Source organism: Camellia sinensis, chromosome 4, assembly GCF_055761805.1.
Source record: "Camellia sinensis isolate YWXY chromosome 4, ASM5576180v1, whole genome shotgun sequence".
Lineage (NCBI taxonomy): Eukaryota > Viridiplantae > Streptophyta > Magnoliopsida > Ericales > Theaceae > Camellia > Camellia sinensis.
This window is the reverse complement of record NC_138964.1, coordinates 66,481,479-66,500,167: the sequence shown is the minus strand read 5'-3', so window position 1 is coordinate 66,500,167 and position 18,689 is coordinate 66,481,479. Positions and strand designations below refer to the sequence as shown.

General features: G+C 39.0%; 2 protein-coding genes across 2 annotated transcripts; both read left to right on the top strand.

Moving 5' to 3' along the window:
- The first annotated feature begins 7,863 nt into the window (after positions 1 to 7,863).
- LOC145824702 (uncharacterized) lies at positions 7,864 to 18,346 on the top strand. Its single transcript, XM_082925115.1, has 10 exons — positions 7,864 to 8,043; positions 14,286 to 14,685; positions 14,783 to 14,812; positions 14,901 to 15,151; positions 15,232 to 15,438; positions 15,518 to 15,607; positions 15,703 to 15,789; positions 15,890 to 16,243; positions 16,332 to 16,415; positions 18,151 to 18,346. Exons 2-10 carry the CDS (start codon positions 14,292 to 14,294, stop codon positions 18,163 to 18,165), a joined length of 1,512 nt encoding a protein of 503 aa, XP_082781241.1. The 5' UTR covers positions 7,864 to 8,043; positions 14,286 to 14,291; the 3' UTR covers positions 18,166 to 18,346.
- Positions 10,619 to 14,228, top strand: LOC145823358 (uncharacterized). The gene is made up of 3 exons (XM_082922912.1): positions 10,619 to 13,203; positions 13,293 to 13,392; positions 13,473 to 14,228. The coding sequence occupies exons 1-3, from the start codon at positions 10,649 to 10,651 to the stop codon at positions 14,121 to 14,123; spliced, it is 3,306 nt and encodes a 1,101-aa protein (XP_082779038.1). The 5' UTR covers positions 10,619 to 10,648; the 3' UTR covers positions 14,124 to 14,228.
- Positions 18,347 to 18,689: the final 343 nt, after the last annotated feature.

Here is an 18,689-nt window from a genome sequence, read left to right as displayed (position 1 = left end):
ATCCTAAAGATGGCATGTGAAATGCTGCAACTAACAAGTACTCAACTTGGAATTGAAATACAAGTGCAGTTAGCATGATGTGCCGAGCCTGATGCATGTCAACAAATGCATGAATGCACGCATGCATAGCATAAGGTATGCTAAAATAAATGTGCCCTAATCTACCATCATAAGCAGGTAAATAAAAGGGAAGGAAGAAGTGGGGTTGAAAGACATACATCACACGCACGCACACTTATTACAAATATGCCCTCACTCGGAGGGACCAAAATAATAATACAAATTAATTAACTACGCAAGCTAATTAAATATTACAAATTGCTTAATTAATTAACAAATTAACTAAACTAAAGAAAAACAGTAAACCGCCTCGGGGCGAGGGCCAGATGCAACACATGCTAGGGACTGGCTCGGAATCGCACTGCCATGCATAGTTTGCCTCTGTTTTCCCTGCTCTGCTCCTCTGAAAACTGCCAAAGTCTCAGGGATGCCTCTCAGGACGCTGGGGGATATCATCGGCTGAGCAGAATTTCCACCGGCAGTAGCATTTAGTCACCGGCACAAAATAGATCCACCGGCCATCGATTGACTGCCGGTCGGCACTAAATACTGCCGGCCGGCAATAAATTCCTGCAGAACCTGCAACTCACAGCAGCAGAGGGCAAAATCTTGCATGGCAATGCAATTCAAGCAATTTATGCACCCATCACATTCCTTATCATGTTAATGACTCAAAGGAGGATGTGCCCCAATTCTCGGACCACCAATCACGCATTTCCATGCATTATGGCCCAAAGAATCAAGTGTGCAACTTCAATTTCAAAATGCATGCAAACCAAATAAACACACAAGGAGGCCTAACCTCTATCATACTCATCTCAAGAGGCAAGGTGATGCATGCAAGATGCAATACAACTTAGGCATACGATCTAAGGATGCAACATGCCGATACAAGCAAACATGCAAGGTGAGCATGCAAATAAGCAAGGGATGGTCTTAAACATGAATTAGGCAGCTCTAGTTAGGCCCAGAACAGTGGCCAAAATGCTAAGTGCATGGAGGCAAATGACATGCAAACATGCATAGATACATGGTCCAAGACTTAAGCGTAATGAAGCAACTTTTCGACGCATTTGAAAGGCACAAACATGGACAATTTGTATGCAAATTTCAGAGGCGATAGGTGATGCAAAACGAATGAGGATCCTCTCCTTGCAGCTCCCATCCTTGCGTCCTTCCTTGCAGGCTTTCGGGTCTACTTTTAGGCCCAATTTTGATAATCCGAACCGTTCATATTTTATGATTTATTCAGTATATCATACCTGTAAAAAATCAAGTTGATCGGATATCAGAAAGTATGTGTTCGGAAAACTGTTTATTAAATTCTTTAAAAAATAGTTTTTAGTTCAATTTTTCGAACACATGCTTTCTGATATCCGATCAACTTGATTTTTTACAGGTATGATATACTGAATAAATTATAAAATATGATCGGTTCGGATTATCAAAATTGGGCCTAAAAGTAGACCCGAAGGCCTGCAAGGACAGACGCAAGTACGAGGCTGCAAGGAGAGAACCTTGGCTCGATGCAAAACAGCCCCGAAACATAACGAAACGACACTCAACGCATGGAATGAATCCCGAAGTGCAAGATTAGGCACATGAAATGGCTTACAGCTATACAAAGCATGCACAATATGGACATGGAGCATGAAGAAAGAAGCAAGACAGCTCTGAGACAAGCATTTTTACAGTTTATGACATGGCCAAACAGCAAGCAAAGATAGGGCTAAAATGGCATACAAAAACGGCCCTAAACATGAGATTATGAAGAAACTCACAGCTGATGACCCCGAATAGGTTAGGGCCCTTCAACAACATTGAAGAGGGGCAAAAAATAAGCCACTTTACAGAACTGTAAAAACCCTAAAAGCAAACATAGGTATGGCTAAGCTTTTGTGCAAGAAAAAGGGCCAAAAGGTGGCCAAAGAGGCAAGTGGTAGATACAAAGCCCAAACTGAAAAATTCTATTCTACAACATTGAAGAGGGACCAAAAATAAGCATATTTATAGAACTGTAAAAAGGCCAAAAACAGAAGCATGATAGGCTGCCAAAGCATGCAAAAATGGGGACCAAAGAGAGGATATAAAGGAAAGTATAACATGGAGGTCCCAAACAGTGTTGAGCCATTCTTCAATGTTGAAGAGGGGCTCAAAATAAGCCTATTTTCAGTTTACATCAGGCTCTAAAACAGATCACACGCAAGCCAAAAATTCTGTGCAAGATTATGGCATTCAAGGAGGATATTGAAGCAAGTGCAAGCTACTGTCCTCAAACAGCAAGAGGTCCTCAATCAAACATGAAGAGGACTTCAAAATATGATGAGTTACAGTTTGGGTCGGAGCCCAAAGATGCAAGCAACTATGGCTTAGATATGATGCAAGAATAGGCTAGAAAAGGGAAGAAGAGGACTCACCTTTGTAGACCAATGAACCAGCACCTCTTGGACCAAGTTTAGGTGCTCCTAAGCTCTGGAGAACAGCCTCAAGCTGCTGGAATGGGCGTTGGATGCCTTGTGCTATGAGTTGATGAAGAAATGGCCCAAGAACAAGGGTGTTTGATGGTTGAATGGGAGAGATATAGTGAGAGATGAAGGGATATATGTATGTATATATCAGATATATCTATATATCTCTGGTTTTTTGTTCCAAAAATCCCACCTCAACAACGGAGGAGGAGAGGCCCCTTATATAGGCAATACTAAGCTTCTAAGGCAAGCTTCAAAGGGTCAAAGGGGTTTAAAGAGGAGGTCAAGGCTTATTGGAGAAGCTTGGACAGCTGGTAGGCTTCTTGAGGAAGCCAAGATAAGGGGTCAAGGCTTCCTCAAGAAGCCTTGAGCAAAGGGTGCAAAAGAGGGGTCCAAAGGTGGTCAAGGGTTCAAAATAGCAATATATATGCACGGGGGAGTGTGCTGGTGCATTCCAACTGGAACAGCTGGGATGCACCAGGCTTGGAGGGTGCAAATGGTGCAAACCGGCCAGAAAATTTGGTCGTTGGCCAAAATAAAGTGCCGGTCGGCATAATATTTTGCCGGTCGGCAAAATAGATTGCCGATAGATGATTCCAATGTCAAAAAATGGCCAGTGGGTATCCAAATTGAAGCCCCGGAAGTTAGCTTTCCAATGGCGCAAACCTTGCATTAAAATTCGTTCTGTGCAAAACGTTATGCCCTTTTTCGTGAAGCCGCGCAGATTCGATCCAACCGGGATGATGCCCGACTTCAACTGATCATATCTCCCCCGCCCGAACTTGGCTCTAGGAGATTCTTGAGTGCAAAATGAAGCCCCGAAAGTAAGCTTTCCAACGGTGGTGGCCTCATAGCTAAAATCCAAGTATGTAGATTAATAAGCCCGATTCAGCGAGGACTGCTCGACTCTCTTCTACCCGGATTCATGCCGAACTTCTCCCAAACTAGTTTTCTCCTCTCCTTTCTTCTCTTCTTCAACTCCAAACCCCTAAAAAAGTGTTTTGAAAGATTTGCCTCTCTTCTTGCCGAAGAAACTGAATCTTTGCCCTGCACATCTCTCAACACTGAGCAAACCATCAGTAGTGCCCAAGTCTTAAGGGCGGTCAAAAATGGGGTGTCTACATTCGCCGACGTTTTCGTTCTTGTATTGGGACCAAGTATGGAGCCGAGGTAGATGGTTGATTGGTTGGGTCAGATGTTGACTCTTGATCTGTTCATGATGTAGAGGCGGTTTGAGTTGTGGCAGTAGGAGGAGAAAGGCTTTTCTTCTTTCTTTTGGGGATGTCGGGCAAAATCGATTTGTATGTAGGAATAAAGTTGAGAAGAAGATGTGATTTTCTTTTGTGAACTGGCAAGTCCAGGAGTTTTTCAGGTCCTTACTGGGAACATAAGTTTGGCGAAAGTTTTTCGCTGGCTTGCGAACGTCTGCAAGAAGAAATAGACATTAGAAACAAATAAAATATTGAAGACTTGAACAGAAACAACTAAGTATTGACACTGGGCTCTTACCCTTGCCCTCTTTAACTGATCGGGGAAGAGGGTAGAGATGGGCGTCCTCGTCTGCGCCAAACTCCCAATTTCCCGAAGCAATAACATAATCATCTCCAGCCCCTTTGTTGGAGTCTGGGAGGTCGGCTACGATTTTGAATTTAGTGGACCTCAGCTTAAGATAATAAACGAAGCCTTTTTCCTTCAGATTAAGGGCGCACATGGTATAACAGTATTGGATGTCGGCAAGGGTGATCCTAACGTTCTCTTGCTTAGCTAAGGCGATAATACCAAAAATCATTCGATAAGAATTGATTGCCAGTTGCATGGGGTTCAACTTATAATAATGAAGGATCTCGCAAAAAAGAATGTTAAGTGGGAGCCGAAGTCCGCACTCAGTAAAAGCTACAATGGGAAGGGGCATGGCGGTTTCTGTAGGCATGATGGAGTCGTCATCCCCAGCCAGTCTCAGGTGGACATCGGCAGGGATGGAGAACTCCTGCCTAAAGTACTCAAGTTTGGTCGGGGTATCTACCCTGTGCCTCCACATACCCATAACGTCGGCCTAAAATCAGAGGGCTAGGTTTCAGAAAAAAGATGCTTTTAAGGGGTTATCGGGACCTCGGCGAAACCCTAGGTATATGCTGGTAAGGATTGTTTTAGTTTTTTCCTAAAAATTGATAGGTTCTATAGACAAATCCCAAACCTAAATCTATGAGATTGAAAGCAAAAATTGAAGGCAGAGATCTGGAAAACAACACAGGAAACAAGAAACCAAAACGCAGTTTCAGAATGAAGAACAGAAGTGGGGTTCTCAAAAGCATAAAGAAAACAAGAACTACAGGGCCAAGAACAGTGGCAAAAATGCAAGAAGTAGTGAACAATAAGTATGATTCACGGAATTAACAGTTTAAACAGAACAGTAATGGCAGCAAGAAGATAGAAGAACATCAGTGAACTAAATACATAAAGAATAGTGGCTTACCAGAGAAATTGAAGCCGGAATGAAGTTCGTCGAAGACAGACGACGGTTACAGAAGTAACAAAGTAACGAAGAGCCTCACCAGAGAGACGAATGAAGTTGCAGAGCCTGGAGCTTGAACAATGGTGGATTCGAGAGATAGAGCTTAGAGAGAGAAAAAATAAGAGAACTCAAATGCAAAAGTGAAGAGACGAAAGAAAGAGGGAAAGATTTTGCCAAAAAATGAAAACGGCGGCAAAAGCAATCAATACGCCTAAAAGAGCGTATACGTCAGACGGCGCATGTGAAGAAGAGTTAACTTATGGGCGCGTCACAGGGACGAGCCAGTAAGAAAGAAACGCGTGTCCAAAACGGTTGAATTGAAGTGCATGACAGCTCATGCGCATAAAAAGTTCCTTAAAAATCTTTGATTTTTTAGGAAAAGCATGTCGGCCAGAAATGAATAATCTTGGCTGTCAAATCTTTAACCGATCTACTGGAAGAAAATACCAATATAGGTTCCATCACCTCAGAATGCCGAGGTAATAGAACCTAGGGGGCAGTTGTGGGGATGTATTTTCTGAATACCAACACGTGGCAAGGTGACGCCGACGTGTCAGCCGAAGTGCCACGTGTCCTGGTTGTGATGCTGAGGTTATCTCGGCGAGGCCGAGGTTATCTCCGAAGATATCGGAATCCGAGATAAGCGGATAATGGATAAAGGGCAAGAGTCCTAGAGTAAAGAGAAAACTTTGCTAAGATAAGGATAAAACTCTTAGGGAGTTTATCTTTATCTCTTGAGAAATCCAAAGTAAGTGCAAAATTGGAGTCCATAGAAGTCAAGCTTCTAGTAGGACTAGGATTGAATAAACTATAAAAGAGAAGCACCCCTGTGGGTCTAGGGTACGCAGTTTTATACTTTGAGTAGTGAATTTAGCACTTGATTATCCTTGAGAGATATACTGACTTGATCGTCGGAGTACCCCCGGGTGGAAGAGCCACCGCCGGAGCCTTTTCTTTCTGTTACAGGTTTGCTGAAGCCATCTATTCTGCCAGTGCTCTCCAGCTGATTACTAGGCGGGCAGTGTGGTTAGAAAATCGCCCACACAACAATAAATAAAACTATCTATCACATGATAATTATCCAAAAATATCAACAAAAACAGTCATATATTACATGATTATCATCCAAATACATATTAAAAATTAATTTGGTAAAAAATAAAAATAAAAAAGTAGAAGATTTATCATTTATATATAATTTTATCTTTGGTGGTAGAAATAATTTTTAAAAATTAAAAAATAAATTTTTGACAATTTTTTTTATCAAACTAGTTTATATTTTATTAAATTGACGACTTTGCTTTCGAAACGAAGCAATGCTGTTTTCAATTGTCCTCATTTAAAATAAAATTCAAAATTCAGGGTCAAATATATTACAATTGAAAGATCATGAATTAAAATGATACAAGTCTCAAATTAGAGAACCGTTAGTAATTCACCATTTCAAATTTTTTCTTAAAAAAAAAATAAAAAAAAATAAAATAAAAAATCATGAGAAATCCACTAATGACCAACTCAATTATACATGATAGTGCTAAGAAAATTTAGGGGACTGGACTGTCTTCATCGGACTGGATAGTCCAATCCGACTTATTGGGCAATTTTTTTAGTTCTGTTTTGATAATTTAAATTATTCACATTTTAAAATTTGTTGAGTGCTTTATTCTTACAAAAATTAAGTCGATCAGATAATAAAAAATACGTGTTCGGATCAATTTTGTATAAATCGTTTATTTTCTCATTGTCTATTTTTTTTATTATACAAAATTGATCCTAACACGTGATTGTTGTTACCTGATCGATTTGATTTTTTGCAGGAATAATATAATTGACGAACCCTAAAATACAACAGTTCAAATTATTGAAATTGATCTTAATACTAGAGAAGCCAATTCCAAAATTTAATACTATGTCAAACCAAAATGAAAAAGTAGATGAACCCAACTCAAGACTTGAAGGGAAAATTCATTAATCATTGTTTGTCTTGTGCAATCAAGAATACAAGCTCTATATTGTTTTTATCAATACACTATTATGATTCATGCACTATTATGATTCATGCACGATCGTGGCCCTATAGTCATGTTTGATTCACAAGACTAATAGTGAAATATTAATAATCCTATTAAATTAATGTAGTATTCATTATCTAATTGGATTAATATTCATTGAATTAATAATCTCACCCCTGCCCCATTACTAATAATCCTATAAATTTGTTGGATTAATTATCCAGTGAATTAATAATCCTAAACTAAAATGTTAAAACAAACATAGAATAACTGAGTCCACAAATTAATAATTCCAATCCTATACTCTAATTCACCCAATGAAAGATGCCATATATTTAAAAGTTGGTAAGAAACAAAGGCACTACAAGAAAAGCAGGCAAATAACACGGAGGTTTTTGCGACGGGGTGACTGCCGTCGCAAAAAATGGTTTTTTGCGACGGGGTGTGTTTGCTGTCGCCAAAGAAGTTTTTTGAGACGGGGTGTGTTTGCCGTCGATAAAAATTGGCTTTTTGCGACGGGGATGATTCCGTCGCGAAAGATTGTAAAAAGAAAATTCCAAAAACATTGGCGACGCACGGTATACCGTCGCAAACGTGTTATTTAGCGACGGTAAGAAGTTACCGTCGCAAATGGTGGACCATTTGTGACGGCAGAAGCCCATCGCCAAAAACGAAGGACAAAACGACGTCGTTTCATTCATTAATCATGATCATTTGCGACGGCTAAAATATACCGTCGCAAATAAATCAATATTTCGCTTATCCCGCTATTTCTATCCAATTCGCGGTTGAAGTCCCTAAAATCCCCAAATTCCTCAAATCAAAATCCCTGAAACCGAAATCCCTAAAATCCCCCAACTCCCAATCGACTGATCCCCGAAATCCTCAAATCAAAATCATTGAACGACAGCCTTCGCCGGAGTGACGAGCAGCCGCGACGGTGAACGACGACTGACGAGCGGCTGTGAGCGACTGTTAACGGCCATTCTAGGTTCGTCTTCTTCCTTTCGAAAATGATTCCTCGTTGTGTTGTGTTTTTGTCCTCGGTCGAAAATCATTCTTCAACGAAATTTTGAATTTTGAATTTATAGAAGGTGATGCATCTAAGACATTGTTTGTTGCTTATTCTGTTAATTGAATTTTGTTCTTCAACTTGGTGGATGTCAAGAATGTTGTAGGACCTTAGAATAACTTATTTAAATGAATTTTGTTCTTCAACTTGTTAATTGAATTTTGTTCTTCAACCTGTCTAAAATCTATTTATATAATAGTTTGTCTGCTGTTATCATCCCTACGTTGATATGTACAAAGATGTTTCTTTTTACATTTAGATGGCATGTGCATTGAAATTTTTTTGATGATTTTCTCATGCAGAAAAAGTATTATTGGAGAATGTAGAACTAATTCCTGAAGCTTTTGATTATCTCCAGCAGCCGTTTGCCCTAAAGCAAGGTGTTGTAAACTAATCACTATATGTGCACAGTTATTGTTCTTTGTTTTTTGAACCACTAGTGTTTTTATTCCAGTAACATCTTTGCATATTTTCTTCATGTGTGCCTTTTATTTTTCACTTTGCTTCATCTAAATTCCTTATGGGTATGATTTAACTGGGATTTCATCATAATTACTCATTGTATTTTGCTTGACGTACATGAAGCTAAGTAAGGAGTTATTACGATGTCTTATTAAAAATAGAAAAAGAAGATAACTGGGTAGATAGTGCACAGCTGGACATAGTTTCTGACTTTGTTCATTATAATTTGCTTTTGTGGGTACAATAACTCATCTTTGCTATATTAGGACATCCAACACAACTGGACTCAATTTTTATTTATTTATTTATGTGTGGTTTGTTCCATAACTTTTCCTTCTTATGATGGTTTTGGGCTTAGTAAACAGTGAGTTGTATGTAGAAAATGACCACAAATATTCCATCCACCATCGACAAATTGGTGTGGTTTCTAACTTCAAATATCATCACTACTGCCTAGCAAGAAATTAAAATTAGTAGTACCCAATTCTAAGTTTTTACTATTTTCACATTTACTATTGCTCCCCAATAAAAAAAAAAGCATAAGGAAAACAGGAGAAGTAAAAGTTGCTATGTGAAGATATATAATGATATAGCTAGATCATCTATTTTTGTATTCCCTTGTAGCATTGTCCTTGTGGTGGCGAGTGCCTGATGTGGCCAAGGTGGTTTGGATTTACCCCCTCTCTGTGAAGATGCTTTTTATTGATTTCAAGGATTTTGGTTATAATTCAAAGGCCCATGTCAAGAATTTTGTTCAAGGATTTTGTTCTTCAACTTGGTGGATATAGCTAGATCATCTATTTCAAGGATTTTGTTCTTCAACTTGGTGGATGTCAAGAATGTTGTAGGACCTTAGAATAAAAGTTAATAATCAAGAAATTAAGTGAGAAAGTAATGGAAGTTTGTTGATCAAAATAACAAAATTAATGAATTATAGAAGATTAAAAAACACTAGGCATATCTAACTTTGACAGCAACTCAAATGTAATAGAATTTGAAGATTGGACACTTAAAATATGTAAATTTTCACATAAATTTTAAGTGCCTATTCTGTGATTTTAGCACCTTAAAAAATAAAAATTTAAGGATATTTTCTGGACAGATAGGCCCTGGAGAGACAGGCCCTGAAGTTCAAGCTTTCTTTCTCCTCTTATGTGGACTTGCAACAAAATTTCTCATTCTTCTCCTATTTGATGTTGTTGGTCATTTTTGGCTTTTTGTAGGATACTGATAGTCCACTGTAACATTACCTTTCCTTAAGGTAATGTACTTGCAACATTACCTTTTATTAAGGGAATGTGTGCATAATGTTTTTGACCTGTGGAAAAATAACTTATTCTGTTAATTGAATTTTGTTCTTCAACTTGGTGGATGCATCTTTAAACTGTTTCATTAAATGACTCAAATGTTTGACATTTTGGTACATCTTGGGACCGATGTGCATATCATTTGAAGTTTATATCAACTGAGTTAGTCAAAGTTTATTTCACATTCCGATAAGAAAAAAGGCACCAAATAAGGTAAATTATGAAATACTAAACTCCATTTCCCATTTAGCGTGGTATGCAAATCATGAAATACTAAACTCCATTTCCCATTTAGCGTGGTATGCAAATTATGAAATACTAAACTCCATTTCCCATCACCTTATTTGGTTTTAGAAATTGAATCAATTTTCTGTATTGAATCAATTTTTCAAAAAATTGAGTTATTTGGTTTTAGAAAATTGAGTCAATTTTCTGAATTTACGGTTATATCTGTGCGTTTGTTTGGACGGTTATTCTTGGTTGGTGCCTAAGTTAAAGCTATTAATTGTTTAGCTACCAATCCCCTCTTCCCTTAGGATAATTAATATGTGATATTATGTCTTGTAATTATATTTTTACCCTTACATCTCATTATGACTTACATTTGTTGTAATTATATTTTTTTCTAGGGCATATTTGTTTTGTATGTGAGATGTATATCTCACAGTAAGTTTGCCTGAAGCAAATTAATAGTGGGAAACACATATAAGGGAAGTACGATGATGGATAAGAGTTGGATTGATTTGCCAAATAGGATGTCGAGGGAATACATTAATGGGATTGATCAATTCCTTGTGTTTGCCTACACCAATAGGGTTGAAGGTTCGATGATTAGTTGTCCGTGTAGAAAATGTGAGAATCGATACCATCTTGTGCGAGAGGGTGTACGGAACCATCTGATTTTGAATGGTTTTTTTAAAAAGTACAAACATTGGATTAATCATGGGGAATCTTACGTATCTCTGCATGCTAATCGAGCGAATGAAACAGTGGCTAATTTAGACATTGGCGACGATGTAGTTGGAATGATACAAGGGGCTGTGGGAAATCCACATGTCGGTACAAGTGTTGACGGTAATGAAGCACAGAGCACTGATCCCCATGCATCTGAACCCCAGCTCGGTCCAAATGCAGAGACTGCAAACTATTTCAAACTTCTTCAAGATGCACAAAGTGAATTGTATCCGGGTTGTCAAAAGTTCACTGCTTTGTCATTCATTGTTCGGCTTCTACATTTGAAGGTGCTTAATCAGTGGACAGACAAGTCTGTTGACATGTTGCTTGAGTTATTGAATGAGGCGTTCCCGTTAGGTGTGAAACTCCCAGACTCATATTATAAAGCTCAAAAGGTCACAACAGATTTGGGCTTCACATATGAGACATGGGATGCATGTCCCAACAGTTGCATGTTGTTTCGAAACGAGGACGCAAATCTTGATAAATGTGTCATATGCAACAGTTCAAGATGGAAATCAAATGGTAATGGTGGTTCAAATGGTCCTCACAACGGTGGCAAACAAATAGCTGCAAAACAAATGAGGTATTTTCCTTTAAAGCCAAGGTTGCAGAGGCTGTTTATGTCATCCAAGACGGCTAAGTTAATGAGATGGCATGCAGAGGAACGAACTAATGACGGTGTCTTTAGGCATCCTGCAGACTCCCTTGCATGGAAAGATTTTGATCGTCGGAATATTGACTTTAGTAATGATTACCGAAGTGTAAGGCTTGGCTTAGCATCTGATGGTTTTAACCCATTCAGGACGATGAACATAGTTCATAGCACTTGGCCTGTTGTACTCATTCCATACAACTTGCCGCCATGGATGTGCATGAAACAACCATTTCTAATTTTATCTGTGCTTATTGACGGCCCGAAAGGACCTGGTGACAAGATTGATGTGTATATGCAACCGTTGATTGAGGAGTTGAAAGAACTATGGAATGACGGTGTCTCCACATTTGATGCATCAACAAATCAAATGTTTCAAATGCATGCAGCTTTACTGTGGACAATTAGTGATTTTCCTGCATATGCAAACTTGTCAGGATGGAGTACTAAAGGCGAATATGCATGTCCTTGTTGCAATAGAGAAACTACATCGTGTTGGTTGAAGCATAGTAGGAAACAATCATACTTGGGTCATCGCAGATTTTTACCTAATGGCCATAAATTCCGAAAGGATAAAGTATCATTTGATGGTAGTCGGGAAGTCAGATTCAAACCCAAATTGTTGTCTGGAACTGAGATGCTGCTACAATTAGAATCTGAGGGTATTTTAACCCAATACAAGAGGGATGACCTTAAGGAGAGGCATAGGAGACAAGTAGAGAAAGAGAAAGTTGGACATCGCACCCATAGCTGGAAGAAAAAGAGTATCTTCTATGAACTGCCATATTGGGAGCACAATCTAATTAGACACAACCTTGATGTGATGCATATAGAGAAGAATGTTTGTGATAATGTGTTGTGGACAATATTAGGGGTTGCAGGAAAATCGAAGGATGGTGTTAATGCTCGGCGTGATTTACAAGAAATGAATATTAGAAAACCCCTACATTTGCAATTAAGAGGGTCGAATAAAGCTTATTTACCACCGGCACAATTCACGATGACCAAGGATGAGAAAGATTTGTTCTTGAAAGTATTGAAGGAAGTTAGAGTTCCCGACGGGTATTCATCCAATATATCGCGTCGTGTACGCTTACATGATAGAAGTATTGGGGGTCTTAAGAGCCACGATAGTCATATTCTGATGCAACAACTAATTCCATTGGCCATTCGAAGATCGTTACCGAAGAATGTAATTGAACCTTTGATTGAATTGAGCAATTTCTTTAGACAATTGTGTTCCAAAGTCAATCGTGCAACAGATTTGCAATATATTCAAGATCGTATCGCCGTAACACTTTGTCATCTAGAGAAAATATTTCCTCCTGCTTTTTTTGATATAATGGAGCACTTGCCTATACATCTAGTTGACGAAGCATTATTGGGTGGAGCGATTCAATTTCGATGGATGTATCCAATTGAGAGGTATCTTCTTACTTTGAAGCAATATGTGCGTAATAGAGCTCGTCCAGAAGGTTCAATTGCTAAAGGATATCTTATGGAAGAATGCATGAATTTTTGTGCACAATATCTCAATGATGTGGAAACTAAATCTAATCGACCCACGAGAAACTACAGTGGTGATGATAATCTAGGTCGTGCTGTTGGTGAAATCACAAGCTTTTATCTTGATAACACTTCTTGGGTACAAACTCATCGGTATGTCTTATTCAATACAGCCGCGGTTCAACCATTCATAAAGTAAGTTATGTTAGTCACTCAATATTTTATTATATTCCATTGAATTTTGAACCAAATTTTGTTTTTATATAAAAATTCAATTTACACAGCAAACACCTTGAAGAACTTAAGGTCAAAATGCCTCGTGTTGACGATCATCAGCTTCGGCGTGAACATTTTGAAACTTTTCACATTTGGTTCAAGGAACATGTATGTATTTAAATCTACAGATTCTATTTACCTAAGTCGAACTATATTTTAAATTTTACAATTTTTATTATTTAAAATAGGTTCAAACTTTGCGAAGGACTAGTGATGTCACATTTTCTGAAGAGATTACTGTATTGGCAAATGGTCCTCATAACCTGGCAAGGAGGTTCAACGGGTATATAATGAATGGGTTTCGGTATCGAGTAAAGGCCATGGATGACCGTCGAGCCACACAAAATTGTGGTGTGGCTTTGAAGGCAGATACTATAAGTTATGCTAGTCGGAAAGACAAGAATCCTCGTGTGGGGTCTGTGTACTATTATGGACAATTGACAGATATTGTTGAGATTCGATATTCCAATGAGAAGAAGCATGTGTTGTTTAAGTGTGATTGGATTGACAACATTCACGGGAAGATACAAGATGTCTTCAATTTCACGTTAGTCAACTTCAATCATTTGTTGTATCGAGATGATAGAATTAGTAATGAACCTTTCATCTTGGCATCCCAAGTAGAGCAAGTTTGGTATGTTGCAGACCCGTTACAACCAGACTGGCAAGTGGCGGTGAAGATGTCTCAAAGAGGTTTATTTGATATGAGTTCGACTGATCCACAAATTGAGCCATATATGAGCCAACAATTGGAAGAAAATATAATGCTTCGTGATGAAGAAGTTGGTTGGGTGAGGGAAGCCGCAGAAGGGGAAACAGTTGATGTTCAAATAGGTTGATATTTAATCAACATCAGTAATTCAGTTAAGGCCAAGGTTGTAGTTAATCATCAGTTTCTTAATTTACTTTGTCTTTGTAATTGTATTAGTTCAATTAATGTCATATTATAGTTGATGACAAACCATTATCTATGTTTCTAATTAATGTTATATTGCTTGCAGATTATTATGGGAAGGAAGAGGAAACCTGATCATCCCCGGCGCATGATGTCCGACGTGGTACATAAGAGGACATCAGCGGCACCACCATCGGAGGAGGCATCACATCGACCACCATCAGAAGGGCCATTAGTGCCACCATTAGAGGAGGCATCACAGCGAGCACCATTAGTGCCACCTCATCGACCACCATTAGTGGCACCACAGCAGCTATCATCTACTCAGCTATCACAGCGAGCACCATCAGAGGGGCCATTAGTGCCACCGCATCGACCCCCATCAGTGGCACCACACCAGCTATCAGCTACTCAGCCTCTAGGCTTACCATCGGTGCGTCCACCATCAGTGGCACCGCAACAGCTATCATCCCGACTAGAGTCATCGGCTTATGAGCCATCCGCAGGTATATAAATTTGCTTTGATTTGTATGAAAATTATTTAAATATATATTTATTTGTTCTCATTACATATAACTTGTTTATTTTCATTGTATTTTTCAGATCCTTCGACTTCTTCACAGCCTCACTCAGGTATAAGAAATTGATTTGTATTGACATTATTTAAATTTGCATTTGTTTATTATCATTGCATATTGTTTATTCTTATTGTATCTCACAGGTCATGTTAGTTCTTCATCAACCTCGAGTAGGCGTGGTAGAGGATGTGCCAAGGGCATTAGGGAGTGGGGTACCGGTGCCAAATTGGACATACAATTTGATGAAAATTACTGTCCAATAGGAGATAACGTGTCTAAGTTAACTACTCAACTTGGCATTATTGTGCGAAATGGTAACATTGTTCCTCTTACTTTTCTTGACTGGAACACTGTGCCTGATGATATTCTTGATGCTATCTGGAAGGATGTGAAGGTAAAAGTATATTTTTGTCCAAAAATTTAAATTCCAAAATTGTGTTATTATTATTTAAACCTTGAAATTGTGTTTTATAGGACAATTTGAATATATGTCCAGAGGAGTACAAGCCAATCTGCATGAAAAACTGTAACAGCATATGGAAGGATCACAAGAATAAGATTAAGTGTAAGTATTTCAAGCCTAGAAGTGAAGATCCTAATCTGAAGGATGATGTTCCTTTGCACATTGTGCCAAGCCAGTGGGAAGAACTTGTGGAGTATTGGCGTACTTCCGATGCTGAGGTATACAAATAAGTTATATGTATGATATGTAAACATACAAATCATATTTATATACTTACATTTGTTGAACCTATTATAGAAAATTGCAACTAGGAACGCTAAAAATCGGCGAGCTCACGGCATAGCTCATACCACAGGGCGTACTACTTTCGCTCAGATACGGCATGAGGTTGATATTTTACTGTTTTATTTTTGTATATAAATAAACATTGTATATTTAGAAATTATTTGGATTCTAATTTTCATATTTCTAAAAAAATGTAGATGACCAATAAGGGGGAGTCTACTGATAAGATGAATGTTTGGCTTATGACACGTAGAGCAGATGACCCAGAGGTTATCCTGACCTTGGTAGTTTCCAAAGACCTTTGATTGTATGTAAAGTTTATTTTTTATTTTTTGTGTTAACTATCTTAATTTGGCATATACTTGTATCTCTTATTCAATACAGGATGAGTTTAATGGCCAACTCTCTATGCTACCTGAGGATTGTCGGACTTTGGAGGCTAGGAATGCCATTTTCCATGAGTTGATAGGTCATGACAATCATGGATATTGTCGCACATACGGGAGAACTGTGCCTCGGAGAGCAGTGTATAAAGATGGTGCAGGGCCATCACAGTCAGCACCCCAGCCATCGACTATTGTTCAGATCACCCAGCAAGTTCGTGCGGAGCTAAGGGATGAGTTGAGGGAGGAGCTGAGGGAGGAGATGAGAGTAGAGTTCTCTACACATTTACAGCAGCTGAGAGCTGAGATGATGGCGTTTGTGTCACAGGGGGCAAGTGTGGATCCTAACAGACAGGTTCGATATAAATTAAATTGTTTGATAGTTAAATTGTCACACAACATTATGTATAAAAGATTAACACATTATGCGTTGACTATCATAGGCTCCTGATGCATCGAGTGGCCACCGGGCATTTAGGGAATCTGCAGAAGACGAGAATCCATATACACCACCACCAGAAGATCAGGTATAAAATGTAACTTTACATTCTAAGCTAAAATGAATTCGAAGTGTTAACGTCCCAAAATCACCAAAAGGGGTCGGTTTAGCACGGAACTTGGCACACACGACCGCCTAGGCATGAGAGACTTGAGGGAGAAGACGGAACTCCAATCGGGTTTCCGGTTTGGGAGTTAGAGACGAATTTCACTCTAGGCAAACTAGTTCTTTAAGAAACTAGATTTCGAGGTGTTAACATCCCAAAATCACCAAAAGGGGTCGGATTGGCACGGAACTTGGCACACACGACCGCCTAGGCACGAGAGACTTGTGGGAGAAGACGGGACTCGAATCGGGTTCCCGGTTTGGGAGTTAGAGCCATATTTCGGTTTAGGCAAATTAGTTCCTTAAGAAACTTAAATTCGAGCTGTTGACACTCCAAAATCACCAAATGGGGTCGGATTGGCACGAAACTTGGCACACACGACCGCCTAGGCACGAGAGACTTGTGGGTGAAGACGGGACTCCAATCGGGTTCCCGGATTAGGAATTAGAGACGGATTTCACTCTAGGCAAACTAATTCCTTAAGAAACTTGAATTCGAAGTGTTAACGTTCCAAAATCACCAAACGGGGTCGGACTGGCACGGAACTTGGCACACACGACCGCCTAGGCACGAGAGACTTGTGGGAAAAGACGGGACTCCAATCGGTTTCCCGGTTTGGGAGTTACAGTCATATTTCGGTTTAGGCAAACTAGTTCCTTAAGAAACTTAAATTCGAGGTGTTGGCACCCCAAAATCACCAAATGGGATCGGATTGGCACGAAACTTGGCACACACGACCCCCTAGGCACGAGAGACTTGTGGGAGAAGACAGGACTCAAATCGGTTTCTCGGTTTGGGAGTTAGAGCCATATTTCGGTTTAGGCAAACTAGTTCTTTAAGAAACTTAAATTCGAGGTGTTGACACCCCAAAATTACCAAATGGGGTCGGATTAGCACGAAACTTGGCACACACAACCGCCTAGGCACGAGAGACTTGTGGGAGAAGACGGGACTCCAATCGGTTTCCCGGTTTGGGAGTTAGAGCCATATTTCGGTTTAGGCAAACTAGTTCTTTAAGAAACTTAAATTCGAGGTGTTGACACCCCAAAATTACCAAATGGGGTCGGATTAGCACGAAACTTGGCACAAACAACCGCCTAGGCACGAGAGACTTGTGGGAGAAGACGGGACTCCAATCGGTTTCCCGGTTTGGGAGTTAGAGCCATATTTCAGTTTAGGCAAACTAGTTCTTTAAGAAACTTAAATTCGAGGTGTTGATGCTCCAAAATCACCAAATGGGGTCGGATTAGCACGAAACTTGGCACACACGACCGCCTAGGCACGAGAGACTTGTGGGAGAAGACGGGACTCCAATCGGTTTCCCGGTTTGGGAGTTAGAGCCATATTTCGGTTTAGGCAAATTAGTTCCTTAAGAAACTTAAATTCGAGATGTTGACGCTCCAAAATCACCAAAAGGGGTCGGTTTAGCACGAAACTTAGCACACATGATCGCCTAGGCACGAGAGAGTTGTGGGAGAAGATGAGACTCGAATCGGGTTTCTGGTTTGGGAGTTAGGGTCGGATTTCTATCTAGCCAAAATTATTTACTTAACTATCTTTGTAATTATATAATAAATAATTTTTTATGTTTTTTTTTTAATTAAAATATTAATACATAATTATATTGTCACTAATTATTTTTATTTTTTATTTTCAGATATTTCCTGAGTAGCAGTTTGCTTCTTGTGGAATGCAGCTGTGTGAAGATTGCGACGGACTTTTGTTTATGAAGAAAACTTTTATTTTTGATTTACATTATTTAGATTTGTGAACAACATTATGTATGTATTTTGTAAAATTATGTGGTTGGATAATTTTGATGATGTGTTGTTATGAATGGAAGAGTACTTTAATTAAGGATGAATTTTATTTATATACAGGAATTTTTATATTATTATATAGTTATCGATTTTTTTTAGTTATTTTTATTTAATACAGGTAATTTGCATATTTTTAATAATTTTAAAATTGCATTTTTTGTTAGAAACAGGTTTTTGCGACGGTAGCATAGCCGTCGCCAATGATATTGGCCATATGAACAAAGGCCTTTAGCGACGGTACTATCACCGTCGCAAATAATATTTTAAGAGACGGCTTACTTTTCTGTCGCAAATAATAGTATTAACGACGGTAATAAACCCGTCGCAAATAACCATTTTTAGCGACGGTATTTTATACCGTCTCAATAAACCCTTT